At 45.8% G+C, this 16,504-nt stretch overlaps 1 protein-coding gene across 2 annotated transcripts in view; it reads left to right on the forward strand.

The window, feature by feature from the left end:
- Window positions 1-16,504, forward strand: part of LOC142576583 (focadhesin) — a 429,785-nt gene that overhangs the window by 213,214 nt on the left and 200,067 nt on the right. For both annotated transcript variants that reach the window (XM_075686768.1, XM_075686769.1), the window contains exons 19-20: window positions 11,224-11,375; window positions 14,830-14,871. In XM_075686768.1, the coding sequence (XP_075542883.1) occupies window positions 11,224-11,375; window positions 14,830-14,871 (194 nt within the window). The remainder of the gene's footprint in view (window positions 1-11,223; window positions 11,376-14,829; window positions 14,872-16,504) is intronic.

The following is a 16,504-nucleotide window of genomic DNA, read 5'->3' on the forward strand; positions in this document are numbered from 1 at the left end:
TTTCCTAATTTCATTGCTCCACCTAGTCTTCTGCCATCCTCGACTGCATTTCCCTTCTCTTGGTAACCATTCTGTAAACCTAATGGTCCAGCGGTTATCTAACCGGCGCATTACAAGGCCTGCCCAGCTCCATTTCTTTCTCTTGATGTCAACTAGAATATCGTCTATACCCGTTTTCTCTCTGATCCAAACCACTCTCTTTCTGTCTCTTAATGTTATGCCCAGCAATCTTCGTTCCATCGCTCTTTGCACGGTCCTTGTTCTCAAGCTTCTTTGTCAGTCTCCAACTCTCTGCCCCATATGTCAGCCCTGGTAGAATGCAATTATTGTATACCTTCCTTTTCAGTGATAATGGTAAGCTTCCAATCAGGAGCCGGCAATGTCTGCTGTATGCAATCCAACCCGTTTTTATTCTTCTATGAATTTCCTTCTCGTGATCAGGGTTCCCTGTGAATTATTGACCTAGGTAAACGCACTGCTTCACAGACTCTAGAGGCTGACTGGCGATCTTGAACTCTTGTTCGCTTGCCCGGCTATTCATCGTTATCTTTGTTCTCCTGCATATTAATCTTCAACCCCGCTCTTGCACTCTCTCTATTAAAGTCCTCAATCATTTGTTGTAACCCATCTGCATTGTTGCTGAATAGAACAATGTCATCGGCAAAGCGAAGGTTGCTGAGATATTTGCCATCGATCCTTACTCCTAAGTCTTCCCAGTTTGCTAGCTTGAATACTTCTTCCAAGCATGCAGTGAATAGCATTGGAGAGATTGTGTCTCCCTGTCTGACCCCTTTCTTTATAGGTATCTTCCTGCTTTTCTTGTGGAGAATTAAGGTAGCTGTGGAATCTCTGTAGATATTTTCCAAGATATTTACATAGACCGTCTGTACTCCTTGATTGCATAATGCCTCTATGACTGCTGGTATCTCTACTGAATCAAATGCCTTTCCATAATCTATGAAAGCCATATAGAGAGAGAGAGGCTTATTGAACTCTGTGGATTTCTCGATAACCTGAATGATGACATGGATGTAATCCATTGTAGAGTATCCCTTTCTGAAGCCAGCCTGTTCCCTTGGTTGACTAAAGTCCAGTGTTGCCCTTATTCTATTGGAGGTTATTTTAGTAAATATTTTATATAATACTGGGAGTAAGCTAATGGGCCTATCATTTTTCAGTTCTTTAACGTCTCCCTTTTTGTGGATTAGTATAATGGTTGCATTCTTCCAGTTTTCTGGGACCCTTGCAGTTGATAGACACTCACTCCATATAAAGAGCCACCAGTTTTCCAAGCATTATGTCTCCTCCATCTTTGATTAAATCGAATGTTATTACATCTTCTCCTGCCACTCTTCCTCATTTCATGTCTTGCGAGGCCCCTCTGACCTCATCGCTAGTTATAGAAGGAGTTTTTGTATCCTGTTCATTACTGTTTCTAATGAAGGTATCCTGAGTCCTTTGGGTACTGTACAGGTCAGTATAGAATTCTTCCGTTTCTTTTACTATATCTTCTAGATTACATCTTGATTTGTCCTATGCCAAGTTTCTTTCTCACTGATTTCAGGCTGCGTCCATTTTTTACGGCTTCTTCAGCCTTTCTCACATTATAGTTTTGAATATCACTTATTTTCGCCTTGTTGATCAGTTTTGACAGTACCATGAATTCTATCTTATCTCATGAGTTGGAAACTTTCGTTCTTTGTTGTTTCTTTATTAGGTCCTTTGTTACTTGGGAGAGCTTGCGTACTGGTTGCCTTGGTGCCTTGCCTCCCACTTCAATTTTCGCCTCTGAAGCCAGTCTAGTTACGGTTTCATTCATTATCTTTATGTCGTATTCATCGCTCTGTTGTGAGGCTGCATATTTGTTTGCAAGTGCCAGCCTGAATTTGTCTGCTTTTACCCTTATTGCCTCTAGGTTGACCTGTTTCTTCTTGACCAATTTTGCTCTTTCTCTCTTCAACTTGAGGTGAATACTAGCCCTCACTAACCAATGATCACTGCACTTTACCCTACCTATCACTTCTACATCCTGCACTATGCTGGGATCGGCATAAAGTATGAAATCAATTTCATTCCTTGTTTAATCATTAGGGCTTTTCCAGGCCCACTTTCTGTTGCTACGCTTCCCGAAAATGGTGTTCATTATTCTCAGCTTATTCCTTTCTGCGAATTCTACCAGCACCTCTGCTCAAGCATTCCTAGAATCTTGCCGTAGTTGCCAATTGCTTGTTCACCAGCCTGCTTTTTCCCCACTTTTGCATTGAAGTCGCCCATTACTACAGTATAGCGAGTTTGCACTTTTCTCATCGCCAATTCAACATCTTCATAAAACTGATCTTCTTCCTCATCATTGTGACTGGATGTTGGTGCATAGGCTTGTACTACCTTTAATCTATACCTCTTATTAAGTTTGATTACGGCTACAGCTACCCTCTCATTAATGCTGTAGAATTCATCAATGTTGCCTTATGGATTAGGAATCCTAACCCATATTGCTTCTTATCTGGCAGCCCTCTATAGCAGAGGACATGTCCGTTATTCAGCAATGTATAAGCCTCACCAGTTCTTCTAATCTCACTAAGGCCGATGGTATCCCAAACAATGTCTGATAGTTCCTCAAAAAGTCCTGCTAAGCTAGCCTTACTCGAGAGGGTTCGGGTGTTAAACATTGCAAGGGTCAGTTTCCATTGGCGGCCTGTCCAGACCCAAAGATTCTTAGCACCCTCTGCGGCGTTACAGGTCTGACCGCCACCTCAGGTGCTCTGCAGCTGCTGGGCACTGAGGGCCATCAGTTTATTGAGGGAATAATTTGGGAGGTAGTGGCTGAATACGTCACCAGGGAGGCCCATACCTGTTCCGGTGAGGGAGTCTCTTTGTTGAAGCTTAGTGGGCCTTTCTAATTTGGTTGTACCTGGATTAGTATAGCCCTACTCGCTCTCGGCATCTTTTGCTGGTGTCAGGCGTCACTCCAAGCCTGCAGATGCAGTGCACTGGAGCAGGTGAATTTCAAGCTTACCATCGATAAATAAACTTAAAAAAAACTTATAGAAGGATTTGAACTTCCGACTATTGCAACACAGCATTCCACATAGCTCAGTAAGATAATCCCGTAGGTGGCGAGGCTACCTTATCGCCGACAAGTACAGCCCAGAGGGCCCTACATATTGTTACGTAGGAAGACACCGACGAAAAGCTATTTACAAGTATATTTACAAGGCAATACGCCGCAGTTGGCCAAGAGGCAACAGCCCGTGCTAGCTTCCAATCGTCGTCGTCTTCTTCTTACTGCTCGGCTCTTTGTCATTGGAAATACTATTCCGTAGCACTACCCCCGGCGGCAAAAGCGCCGTCCTGGAGCGACTAAAGGCCGGACTCTGAAGCAGTGTAGTAGCTCTTGAGCCTACTGACGTGCACGACATCACTAGATGCCAGAGTAGATGACGAGGTTGAGCTCACAGGAGCAATTTCGTACGTCACAGGCGTCACCTGGCGCAGCACGCGGTAGGGCCCTGTGAATCGCGAAAGGAGCTTTTCTGAAAGTCCGACGTGACGAGAGGGCGACCACAGCAGCACGAGTGCATTAGGCGAAAACTGTACGTCACGGTGGCGGGCGTTGTACTAACGCTGCTGCGTGGTTTGCGAGTCCGTCAGTCGAGCACGGGCGAGCTGGCGTGCATGGTCAGCGAGGGCGATGGCATCGCGTGCATACTTGGTTGTTGAGGTCGCAGCAGGAGGAAGTACCGTGTCAAGAGGCAAGGTCGGTTCGCGACCATAGAGTAGGTAAAATGGAGAAAATCCGGCGGTGTCGTGCCGGGAAGAATTATAAGCAAATGTGACGTAAGGAAGGGCAACATCCCAGTTGTGGTGGTCCTTCAAAACGTACTTGGACAGCATGTCGGTAAGAGTACGGTTTAACCGCTCTGTCAGGCCATTGGTTTGAGGATGGTATGAGGTAGTCAGCTTGTGTTGAATAGAGCAGGAACGCACAATGTCGGCGATAACTTTCGAGAGAAAGTTACGGCCACGGTCAGTAAGCAGCTGTCATGGGGCGCCATGTACTAAGATAATGTCACGCAAGAGAAAGTCCGCGACGTCAGTGGCGCAACTGGTAGGGAGAGCCCGCGTGATAGCGTATCGGGTGGCGTAATCAGTTGCGACGGCTACCCATTTGTTCCCAGAGGATGACGTGAGAAAGGGACCGAGGAGGTCTAATCCAACATGAAAGAACGGCTCCACAGGGACGGTGATCGGCTGGAGATGACCGGAAGGTAGCACCTGAGGTGTTTTCCGACGCTGGCAGGGATCACAGGCAGCAACATAGCGTCGGACGGAGCGAGCGAGACCAGGCCAATAGAAGCGGCGGCAGATGCGGTCGTACGTGCGGGTTACCCCAAGATGTCCTGCAGTGGGTGCGTCATGCATCTCAAAGAGCACAGTCTGTCGTAGATGTTTTGGCACGACAAGAAAAATATCAGGGCCATCAGGGAAGAAGTTCCTTCGGTACAGAATGCCGCCCTGTAGGACATATCGGCAAACGGATGCGTCGGTAGGTGTAGAGCGCAGACGCTCGATGAGTACTCGCAGCGATAGGTCTCGGTACTACTCATCGGCAATGTTAGCGAAGGCAGACACAGAGAAAATGCCGTCGGCGGTACTACTGTCGGCGTCGTCAGGCTCGTCTACCGGGTAGCGCGACAGGCAGTCAGCGTCCTTGTGTAGTCGGCCGGATTTGTAGGTGACAGAGAACGAATATTCTTGGAGGCGTAAGGCCCAGCGACCAAGTCTTCCTGTGGGGTCTTTCAGTGAGCACAACCAACAAAGTGCGTGATGGTCTGTGATAACGGAAAAGGGTCAGCCATATAAGTATGGGCGGAACTTTGCAACCGCCCAAACTAGGGCCAGACACTCACGCTTAGTGATGGAATAGTTGCGCTACGCGGGCGAGAGGAGCCTGCTGGCGTAAGCGATAACATGGTCGTGGCCACGCTGGCGTTGTGCCAGTACTGCGCCAATTCCGTGACCGCTGGCATCAGTACGGACTTCGGTAGGCGCAGAAGGATCGAAATGGGCCACAACGGGAGGCGTTGTGAGAAGGTCGATTAGAAGCGAGAATGCAGAGGCGTCGTTATCGCCCCACTGAAAAGGGGCGTCTTTTTTGAAAAGCTCGGTTAGTGGTCGTGCTATGGCCGCGAAATTTTCCACGAAACGGCGGAAGTACGAGCAAAGGCCGATGAAGCTGCGCACATCCTTGACACACTTCGGAACAGGGAAGTGCGTAACAGCATGGATCTTGCCTGGGTCCGGTTGCACTCCGTTCGCGTCAACGAGATGACCAAGGACGGTAATCTGGCGACGGCCGAATTGGCACTTCGATGCATTGAGTTGCAGACCGGCTCGCCAAAAAACGTCCAGGACTGCTGAGAGGCGCTCGAGGTGCGTAGCGAATGTTGGGGAGAATACTATAACGTCGTCCAAGTAGCACAGGCATGTGGACCATTTGAAACCGTGAAGAAGGAAGTCCATCATGCGTTCAAAAGTGGCAGGAGCGTTACATAGGCCGAACGGCATCGCCTTGAATTGATAAAGACCGTCGGGTGTTACAAAGGCAGTCTTCTCGTGGTCGAGATCGTCCACGGCAATCTGCCAATAGCCGGAGCGAAGGTCAATAGAGGAGAAATAGCGAGCACCGTGGAGGCAGTCAAGGGTGTCATCAATCCGAGGTAGGGGATACACGTCCTTTTTGGTAACCCTGTTAAGGTGCCGATAATCCACGCAAAAGCGCCATGAGCCATCCTTCCTTTTTACCAGCACAACAGGTGACGCCCATGGACTACATGACGGTTCAATAATGTTCTTGGCAAGTATTTTGCGAACTTCGGTGTGAATAACTTGACGCTCAGCTGGTGATTCTCGATACGGGCGGCGATGAATAGGAGGGGCATCGCCGGTATTAATGCGATGTTTAACAGCTGTTGTTTGGGCCAAAGGACGATCGTTAAAGTAAAAAATATCTTAGTAGGAAATCAGAACGCGATAGAGCGCACGAGCGTGCTCGGACGGCATGTCGGGTGCAATCATTTTCTGTAAGTTGGCGATGGTACAAGTTGCCGACTGCGGTGGTAGAGGAGGATCGGTTGAATTGTTGTCTACTGAAATCGATGCTACAGAGTGATCCTCGAATGAGCAAAGTTGGGCCAGAGACATCCCGCGTGGCAGCACTTGTGTCGTCAAGCCAAATTGACCACTGGCAGGCAGACGCAATTTGACGTAATAGATAAAACTGTATGAGGTAGTGTGATCCCGTGTGTAAGGAGGACGTCTTGCATAGGAGCCGCGATGTAGTGACCGTCGGGCACTGTGGGGATGACATGAAGTCAACGTAAGTCAGTGCCGAAGGTGGCAAGCGAACGAAGTCGACGGAACTGAGGCGAGTAGGGTGTTGTTCAGCGGGATCCAGAACAGGCAGGTCGAAACGGAGAGTACTGGCGGAGCAATCAATGAGAGCAGAATGTGCGGAGAGGAAGTCTATGCCGAGGATGATGTCGTGGGGACAGTGAGCGATGACTGTGAATAGCACGGTAGTGAAGCAATCGGTGAAGGAGACGCGGGCAGCACACATACCAATTACAGGGTCTGTTCCGCCATCGGCGACACGGACAACAGGCGTCGTGGCGGACGTGATTATTTTCCTCGGCTGGTTACGAAGGTCAGCGCTCATTACTGACAAATGCGCCCCAGTGTCTATGAGAGCAGATACAGGAACGCCGTCGACTTGCACGTCAAGAAGGTTCAGATGAGTGGGCAACGTCAGGAGAGGATTTGGCGGCGTAGGGAGCAATGGCAGCGTCACCTCAAGGCGCTGCATCGTCTAGTTTTCCGGCTGGGAGCGGCGTACGAAGGGAGTCGGCGAATAGGAGCGACGGGGCTGGGTGGAGCGAGATTGTCGTCATTGGGGCGAAGGCGAACGAGAATAGGGGCGGTTCGGCGCAGGAGAATCGGTGGCGGCATTATCTGAGCGGGCAGCATAGGGACGAGAAAGGCCACCTGGGGGGCGAGAGTAGGCAGTATATGTAGACTGGTTCAGGGAACTCCAGCGACTGCGACAGTGTCGAGAAATGTGCCCGATTCGATGGCAGTGAAAACAAATTGGCTTGTCGTCTGCAGTGCACCATTCAGAGGGGTTGCAGAAACGTGGTGGGTAAGAAGGTGCGGGACAGGGTGGAATCGAAGAAGCCGGGTGGGTATCAGGGCGATGGGCCGAGTAGATGGTGTGAATACCCATGTTGGCGAACTCCTGGCGGACAACTGCCTCGATCAAGGAAACAGTGACTGCAGGTTGATTGGAGGGGCTGGAGTCGAACGCAGCCGGATAGGCGGCCTCGATCTCACGCCGGGCAATCCTGGTAACATCGCCAGTGTTGTTGGGACGAGGAGCGTCGGCACAGGAAGATGACGCTGGGGTGTTGGGCAATATGGCTGAAATATGGTCTTAATCGGGAAGTCTGTTGTACGCAGGCCCGTTGTAACGAGGGTAGACTGTGTAATTTGCAAAGCTTAGTTGCAAGATTGCATGATTTCTGTATTACATAAGTTGCAAACAGTTACATCAGTTCGAACCACACATGGCAACGCTATATTGGCTGAGCCAATGGTGCTTGGCACCCAAAGTCAGGTCCACAACGACGATTTAAACGCTGCAACCACATTTTCTAGACCTAATGCTCCATGCAGAATGTTTGCTAGGAAATAGTTGTTGACTTGTTTTGTGACTAGACAAACAGTTCGCCAATCTTGAGTGTGTTAGAAATTATATGCATGATTGGCCAGTTGATCAATCAACCATCTTAAAACACTTCTTGAGCGCAGTTCGCAGTGCAGAATCCTCATCCAAAATACACTATATACAAGAACAAAGGGGCAAGGGTCATACTACTCATATTTGTCTGAAGTTCCAAGAAACTGCATGTAAATACAGCTGGTGTAAAAAAGTGCTGACAAGTAAAACACATGCACAAAACGCAGATGCAAAAAAACATCGGAATTGTGCCACCAGTCCTCGAAGTCGTGCGCAAAGTGATGAAATTCCCAGGCGCCGAAGGCCATGTGGTGCTATAAGCAAACGCTAGTTTGCACGTAACACTGTCAGTGAAGTGTACGGGATAATGGTCCTCTATCCAAACGTTGACACCATGTCTGGAACGTAAGACAAAGAAAACAATCTCTTGCCGCCTCAAGTCTGAGACTAAACCGATAGGCTCTTATGCGGCTCTAAGAAACCTCACGCCGGCCTGCACGTGGTGGCGCACCCATAAAAAGTAACGACATCTGGTCGGCATCGCGCAATTCAAACTGCCTGTGTCGAGACCCGAACCACGCACATTCCAAGGCTACACGCCAGAGCACTGGTGCGGAAGTCGGACGCGTGACGGGCTAGTTTGTCACTCTTTATGGAAGCCGCACATTTAACTAATTTTGTGCACTCTCAAGTTGTGAATCTGTTCGCACCCACTCACTTGCCACGCGCGAGGAGAATGCCTGTGGCAGTTCCAAGAAAGCACACCTGAAAAGGGGGTTTGAGGCCCCTTGTCACTGTCAAGCACGATCCCTAATGTGGTGCCAGTCGTGTTCTCCACTCCCCGAGCTCTGCGGTAGGGAGGTGTGCCAGTTGCATGTTTATCTTACTTGCGCACAAGATCCCGCTCTATGTGAGCCGTCGACGGCCATTACTCAATTGGCGTCCATGCGCAGTGAGCTCATCGAGACGAAAGCCCCCTGCCCAGATGGCCCGCATTACACTTCTTGGTTTGTTTTACTACTGTAGGGGGTGGTGGGCTTACAGTGCAAGTGCGATCATTGTGCAAGTGTATACGGTGAATTGCAGAAAGACGCAAGCAACAAGAGAAAGAATGTTGTGTTTCTGAGATCTTATTACAAACCATGCTCAAAAGGGAAGTACAAATGAGTGAAACTGAAGGGTGTCTTACAACAAATGCAGAGGCTATAAAAACAGAAAAAAGGGTAAAAGTATTGAACTGGTACAAACAACCAGATGTGAGCATCGCTGTTAACATTCAATGTGCACATTGAAATCCAAACCTGTGTTCTGTTCCAAGGAGTGACGAAATTTATTTTGCAGATAAGGTTGCAGAGGATGCACTTGTATGGTTCTCCAATGACTTGCATACATGACAGACAAATAATTCAAGGAGTTTTATTTTTCAAGCTGTTGAAAGCTGTAATCACGATAAACAAGGCATGTACCATGCAATTCTGTTGTTTGCTTAGCTGTCCACTCTGTTTGAATGAAAACGGGTGGGTGAGTGACCAGTGACGGACAGAGCACGGAAAGCTTAGAAGTGCTTTGTGCCTGATTTGTGCAACGTGAACTGTATTACTGGCAGTGCTTGGTCTGTTTAGTTGACATGCAGCATGGCACTTCATAGCATTACAAAGATACGCAATGCATGTCAATGCGCATGTGGAACAAAATGCAAAAGACATGACCAAACATACCTTCAAGCAGACAATAAGTATGCACTCTGAAGCAGGAGATGGAGCAGATCTCTTTTAGGGAGACTAACATGCAAAAATCAAGTCTGTTTGTAGATTGATGAAGCGCCCTTTAGGGATAGCAGACTCACCACAGTTTTGAGCAAGAGGGATCAATTGATCAGTCGATTCAGCCAATCATTTGAGTCAATCGGAACATTAGTACAGTTTGCCCATTTGTAGCAATCGCTACAAAGGAGTCGAAGGCCATGTGGAGCCACATGGCCTTTGGCTCCTGTAATTGGTACCTACACCTACTGTAACCCTACAAAAGTAACCCTTTGTAGCAATTGCTGCGAACATGCAGATGTCTGATTTTCCCTTTAAGAACTACTTTTCTCCAGCTTGCGGGTTTTCGAAGAACTATTACGTCATTAGAACACTTTCTTTGAAAGGGCAATGCACACAAAAACTTTTGGAGCAGTAGCCTGTTTTACTTGTATTTGGTCTGATAGAGAACATGAGCATTTTTTTAAGAATCTAAGAATTTTAAGAATGCCTCTAATGACCTATATATACGGGGTACCTTATTTTATTGTTAACATAATTTTTTAAAATAACCCATGACATGTACCACAATTCTTCTTCTTTAGCTAGATTACCCTGATAGGCAGACACTATTTGCACAAAAAAGAAAGAGAATATTTTGATAATTAACAATTTCTTGCCAATTAACGTTTAAACTAATTACGCCACATGTTGCTATTTATGAATTGCAACTGGTGAGTTTTAAATTCATATCCACTTGAAGCTAATCCTGAGGATGGCACCAGTCTAAAAATATGCACTCCCAAAGTTTGTGATGAAATGCATTGGTGTTCCACTAACTTTTGATCTTCATTGTATAAAAAAGGTGCTTTGTTAATAAAGTAAGTGCAACAACAGTGTATTTTTACACCAAGTTTCACTACACTTGTCTCAAAACTGATGCTAGCTTCAAGATCTGTTCGGAGTGGATGTGCTTTGTGAAATCACTGGCTTCAATTTGTGTATTGCAATATGTGCGCTGTAGTAACTACCTAGTTGAAATATTAATTAGTGAAACTTTGTTAATTAGTCGACCATGCATATTGATCCCCAGTGTAAGTAATGTATAGCTTTCTTTAGTATACCAGCTGGATAAGTAGACTTGTGCTAAATGCCACAGGTGATTTTTTAAGATTCTGTTAACGTTAAAACGCCTGCTGTACAGGGTTTTTACTTGATAGGTGTGCAGAAAGCTTGATCATGTTACAAAGTAGAAGTGTATAACGAAATGTGGTGTGCATATACGTCAACTGTTGGTAGCAAATTACGAGATTTTAGTTATGTACAGAATGTGAGCAATTTCAGGAACCTTGATTCACATACTATTAAACAGGCACAAAAAAACAAAGGCAAAAATAAGTAAAGAATTGTTAGTGTGGTTCACTCTACAGAAACACTAAAAGAAGGTAACACTAAACCTATGATCTCATTAGTAATGACCAGGAGCAAGAAAAACAAAATATTTCATGACGATGAAGTGAAAAATAAAATAAAAGCGATTAAAGGGCGTCCACAAAATGTACAGAGATATGTTACTCTCTTGACACACCACTAACAAGCAAATAACTCGAGTACAGGAAGGCAGTTGTTTGAAAGAAGTGTTACTTTCTCGTGCGCGGCTCACTCGACTGCCTGTTGTGTCTCTAGGACGTGCCGCTGGATGGTGCTGACTGGGCTCGATGCCTGGCTGTCCCCCCCGCATGGAGCGCTTACATTCGGCGTGCCTTCCGTGCAGCGGAAGAGACCCGGCGGCGTGGGCTCAAAGATGAGCCCCAGGCTGACGCCACCTCCTGGCTCTGGTGAGAAGTTCTGGTGCTGCTTTCGGCTGGTTATATTGCCACCACCACATGTACCAAAAAAGAAAAATGGGAAGTCAAAGGCACCGATCACAACTGGGTGCATGTATATGTGCTTTCATTGTTTGTGCCAGGTGCCCACTCGTTCTGTCCAGGAACATGTGGAAAATGTGCAGACCTGGAGACAGCCCTCGCTTTTAGAAATATGGCTCTTTAGTCAGAGTAGCAAAGTGTTCCTTAAAGCAGCCCTGAAAGACTTTCCTAACTAATCATAGAATTATACCACTAATAACCCTTTCAGGGTAGACAACTGTGGTTCTGTGCCCGTCAAAAAAGCAAAACATGTGACAAGCTTCCACTAATCTTCATCTTATTGCCAACCAGAAGCAATTAGTTTGCGCAAGTCTCAAAAAAAGAAAAAAGAAAACGCATGCACAGCGGCATCCTTCCTATGCACACCCCTGCGAGCACTAAACGAGCGAAAAACAGGTGGTCGCCCTTTAAGTGATTAGTAACGAGAAAGCCACCAGTTTTGCGAGCACAGAAACCGCCCGTGGAACAAAACCCAAACTGCCACCTGCCCACTCGTGCGCCAATGTGTGAGCGGTAGTATATAGACGCGTTGGAGCAAACTAGCTCTAAAACAAACCATGCACGGAAAACTGAGAGAAGGAGACACGAAAAAAAAAAGAAATTCCCTGTATTTCCGCATAGTGGCGGCACATGCCAGGAAAGAAAAAAATTCGAAATTGGCGCGCTTTTTAAAGGTACATGCGGCACCGTAAATATATGGCATCGACCATTTCGCACCTGTTTGCGGCGCCGTATATTTGCATCATTGACCCTGAAAGGGTTAAATTATGTCACCTCACGAATCCCCTTCCTCAAAAATTTCTCGAACCCTTCAAGTATATGCGGAGTTAGTCGTAGTTATCGGACCAGTCAGTGGCTTTCTCTCTCCTTTCATTTCCACTAGTGTGCTGGAAGCTACACAGGGTAGACGGCAAGCGGGTGTAAGGGAGCAGTGCCCTGCTGGCTGCGTCTATAGGTTGAATGCAAGATGGCACGTGGTGGCACCTCATGGCAGCCGCAGTATCTACGCTACACTTTTAATCTCGAAACCATGCGCAGCAGACACAGCAACGCATAACTGTTGTGCTTAGACTGGTAGTACAAATACGAAATGGCTTTTCTGTCTTTTTGAGATCACAGACATGTATTAATTTTTATTATATTTTACTGAAATGAGCAATGACTGTGTTACTGAGAATGTTCTCCGAATTATGGAATCAACCAATAACTGTTGCGAGTCCAGCTTCTTGCGATGGCGCTGCATGATGACATTGAGGAAGCAAGAGCAAGGGATTTTTCACTGCTTTTGACATGAGATTGTAAATTCCCTGCTACATACAGTGCAATAATATTTGGCATTCACATATTCACATGATCCTCATTAACAGATTGGCAGCATTCTATTACTATGTTCAAAAAGTGTTTCTGGGCCCCATTAATTTGGCCATGTTACCATCTGGGAGCGTAACTAGCTGAAAATGATTCCCAGGTGCTATATTCACTTCTAGGAACTTCCAGTGCCAAATGCCAGTTATTATACTTGTTTTAAATGTTTCCTTTGGGTGCCAGCACAAATATTTTTCACCAAGGCATGCACCATCATGTTCCTCATTACACAATAGTGTCTCCATTATTTCCTCTCTATTTTTGTATTACTGTGTGTATGCTTAATTATTGAGTCGACGGCAGTCCACTCCATGGCAGTTCTTTACAGTGCAACAGGAGATGTGACGTGGATGAGTTGTGCATCCGCGAATGGAGATGGTTCTTATGAAAATTTCAGCATTGCTCTATGAAGTTATTTCCGCAAGTTATATGTGCTGATTCTTTTTCTTTCTTTCTGGGCAGCTGTAATTGGGGGTGTGAGTTTAACAGGAAACTATAGGGTAACAGTAAATACAGAAAACTTCAGAACTTATTTATAATGACCAGCTGATACCAGAGTGATCCGTAGCACAGCCTCGAGGCTTATGCTGCGAATAGTATTGGAGCGTGTGCCTGCCGGTTCTTGCTCTCAAGGACCCGGGAAAGGCTTTAGTGCTATTTCCATTTTTCTACATTTTTATCTTCTGATCACTTTGCAATGTATATTTTATGGTCATAGAATATCTCACTTGCCACTGTCATCTTTCTTGCACATATATATTTTATGTAATTAAACACTGACTGACTTTAGGCCCCTTTACAGCCATGGTACATCCTAGACTTCATATACCATTGTTAACTCCATGCATCATGTGTTTGACACTTTTTGGCCAGAACTGGCCCTTGCACCATTAAAACCCAATCATAAACCAATCTATCAAACAATGACGTGACTGGTTGTGCCTGCTCCATTTGCAAAATCACTAACTAGATGTTAACAACTGCGAGCAGCTTCCACTCCTGTCCCCTTCATTCTCTTGTAATCCCGCTTTATGATTGGCTTGTAACAAGTGAGGCTTTTTTTCCAGCAAGGGTTGTCTTCTGTCACGCAAAGTCACGCAATGTAAATTTTTCTGTTGCCGATGTTTGTCACCAGCTGGGAACTTTGTGGTGTGAACGAGGCATTACAGCCAAGTCACACTTTCTTTTGTCTTTTCAATGCCACATAACTTGCTTTTTACTACTACTTGTTTGCTACCTTTGACAGATCACTACCAAGATGATGTGTGTACATATTCACGTTGTGTATTTGTCTGTACTGATTCACTGCGCATCATTGGACCATTATTTTCTTTCTCATATCTTGTTTTTTGCAGCGTCTATAGGAGCTCGTTACTCACTTTCAAGGTCTTATGCATAATTTAAATTGTTTGCAGAAGTTATTTTCTCAAAGATGTACAGTGCTCACAGAATGAAATGTGACAGGGAGAATTTAGTAGAATCCTGCATATGTACAAAGTACTGGAGAGTACCATATCATGTCACTAGGAATCTGGTCGCCAAAGGTGACGTGGACTCCGATATAAGTGTACACACCAAAATTGCGTTGATGTGATACAAACTGCAGCCAGTGGAAATGAAAATATGTGCATTAGTTAGCCCTAAATTGATGTGTTTCATTTCGTGAGCACTGTACATTTGTTGTGTTGTTGTTACAGAGCATTATCAGTTTATAACTTGACTCAATTTTGTGTCTCTTAAATAATGCAAGCAAAAAATATGATGGGAAAGACACGGACAAAGAAACACATTGAAGGGATGTGTGTTATCTTCCTTTGTGTTTTCCTTTTCTTTCTTTTTTAACACAATATTCCTTATTGCAGTGTGTTTCACCAACTAGATCAACTTTGGAGTTTTGCAATATATGGCAAACTGCACAAGGGCAGGTCATTTGAATATAGGCTGATGTGCGCTGAACCAGAAGACCTTTAAGTCATGTTCATTCATTCATTTCCTGCAGGGCCAGGGACGCTCTGACTGAAGCTATCAAGGCAAACTGCACGTAAGTGGAGCCTTTCCTTCCACTCGGGTGAACCATTGTAGCTTGCAAAAGAAGGGCATACATACGCAGACGAGGCATTAAGAGAACCATTGCATCGACACCGTTTCTTTCAGCAGCACTTGCCACTAATAGAAATACTAGGAGAATGCCAGCAAACTTGAAAAAGGGAAAAATCAAGAGGAAGACGTAGACAAAGTGAGGTGAAGGTGACTGGACTAATAACTGAACTTTATTCTTGAAAACAATGTCCCCCAAGTCCGTATTGAACATGTGCAAGACACAACATGCCTGCCTCTCTATTTTTGCCTTTTTCAAGTTTGCTGGCATTCTCCTAGTATTACCATTTACTACCAATTAGCCCAACTAGCCACTTTTATGAAGCCACTAGTGTTGAGCTTCTTTACATCAAGGCCAAATATTACTGATATCAGTAATGTCGGGCACTGGAAATACCTGGGCCACCTGCAGGAGAATTCTGAATGTACACTGGACTTCATCTTGATAACTTAGCGAGATGGCCTGCTAAGTGTGCCTTCCATTTTACTGCTGTAGGCACTTACTGACTGTGGTCAACATCAACCTTATTTTGCATCTTTGAGCAAATTCAGCTGTATGGCCTCCCATTTAAAGTAATTATCAGACGTAGTACAACGACTGGCTATGGCACAACATTCCAGGTTTAACTTCCAGCTGCGGTGGGGGCAAAAATATGTGTGTGCCCTGATTTAGAACCTCAGGTTTTCATGTTTCCAATCAAGCTCATTATAATGAAGGTGCATTTGATAAAAAAATACATAGCTTAATTATATATGATATACAGTAATCCCTCGTTATAATGAAATCGCTTTACTCAAAACTTTGCTTTATTCGAAATTTCTTCCAAAACACGAAAAATGAGAGCATTGCCAGCCGTGAGTCAGACTGTGAACATAACGGGTCGATGCAAGCTGCTGCTTTCCCGGCGACTTTCTCGAGCCAGTCATGCTCGATTCGCGCCATCCGACTTTAGACAAACGGTCTAAATGCATGGTAGGGTCATTGAATATTGTTCCTAGACATTTGTCAGTGGTACCAACACCAACACTCGAACCTTAAAATTAGCACAGTGTCATCGACAATGGTGCGCCGAAAGACTATCGTTTTGCTTCACGGCTGTACACCTCAGGGAAAAATTGCCCAGTGATCATGCAAGGGTGTTACTGAAACACCGTTCCATTTTCACAATCACACTGCGTAGCCACAATGAGTGGCTAATCATTTTTCGAGCACAACAAACACAACCTCAGACTCGAGCTACGGCATTTGCGGCACTTTTCAGCACGATACTCTCGTAGCCGTCCGTGACCTTCGCACCCCCCCATAAAAGTAGCCACTGCCTTCCCCTCCTCATTCGCTCTCCAGTCTGCAAGCTGTTTGGATGCCAGTCACTCCTCTCACTCATCTTCATGTCAGCTCCTCGCCTCCTCACTGCCAGTTTCGATGTCGCTGCTCCTCCAAAGTTGCCCTCTTCCGGCCTGTCGTCCTGAGCACAATCTTCCACCAATGGGTGCCCTTCCGCGGTTCCTGCTTCTTGGTCTCCACAACTTCGATCACCTTTCTTCCGCTACACGTGAAGCCAATGCCATTGCATCCA

This window comes from Dermacentor variabilis, chromosome 3 (assembly GCF_050947875.1).
Source record: "Dermacentor variabilis isolate Ectoservices chromosome 3, ASM5094787v1, whole genome shotgun sequence".
Classification (NCBI taxonomy): Eukaryota; Metazoa; Arthropoda; class Arachnida; order Ixodida; family Ixodidae; genus Dermacentor; species Dermacentor variabilis.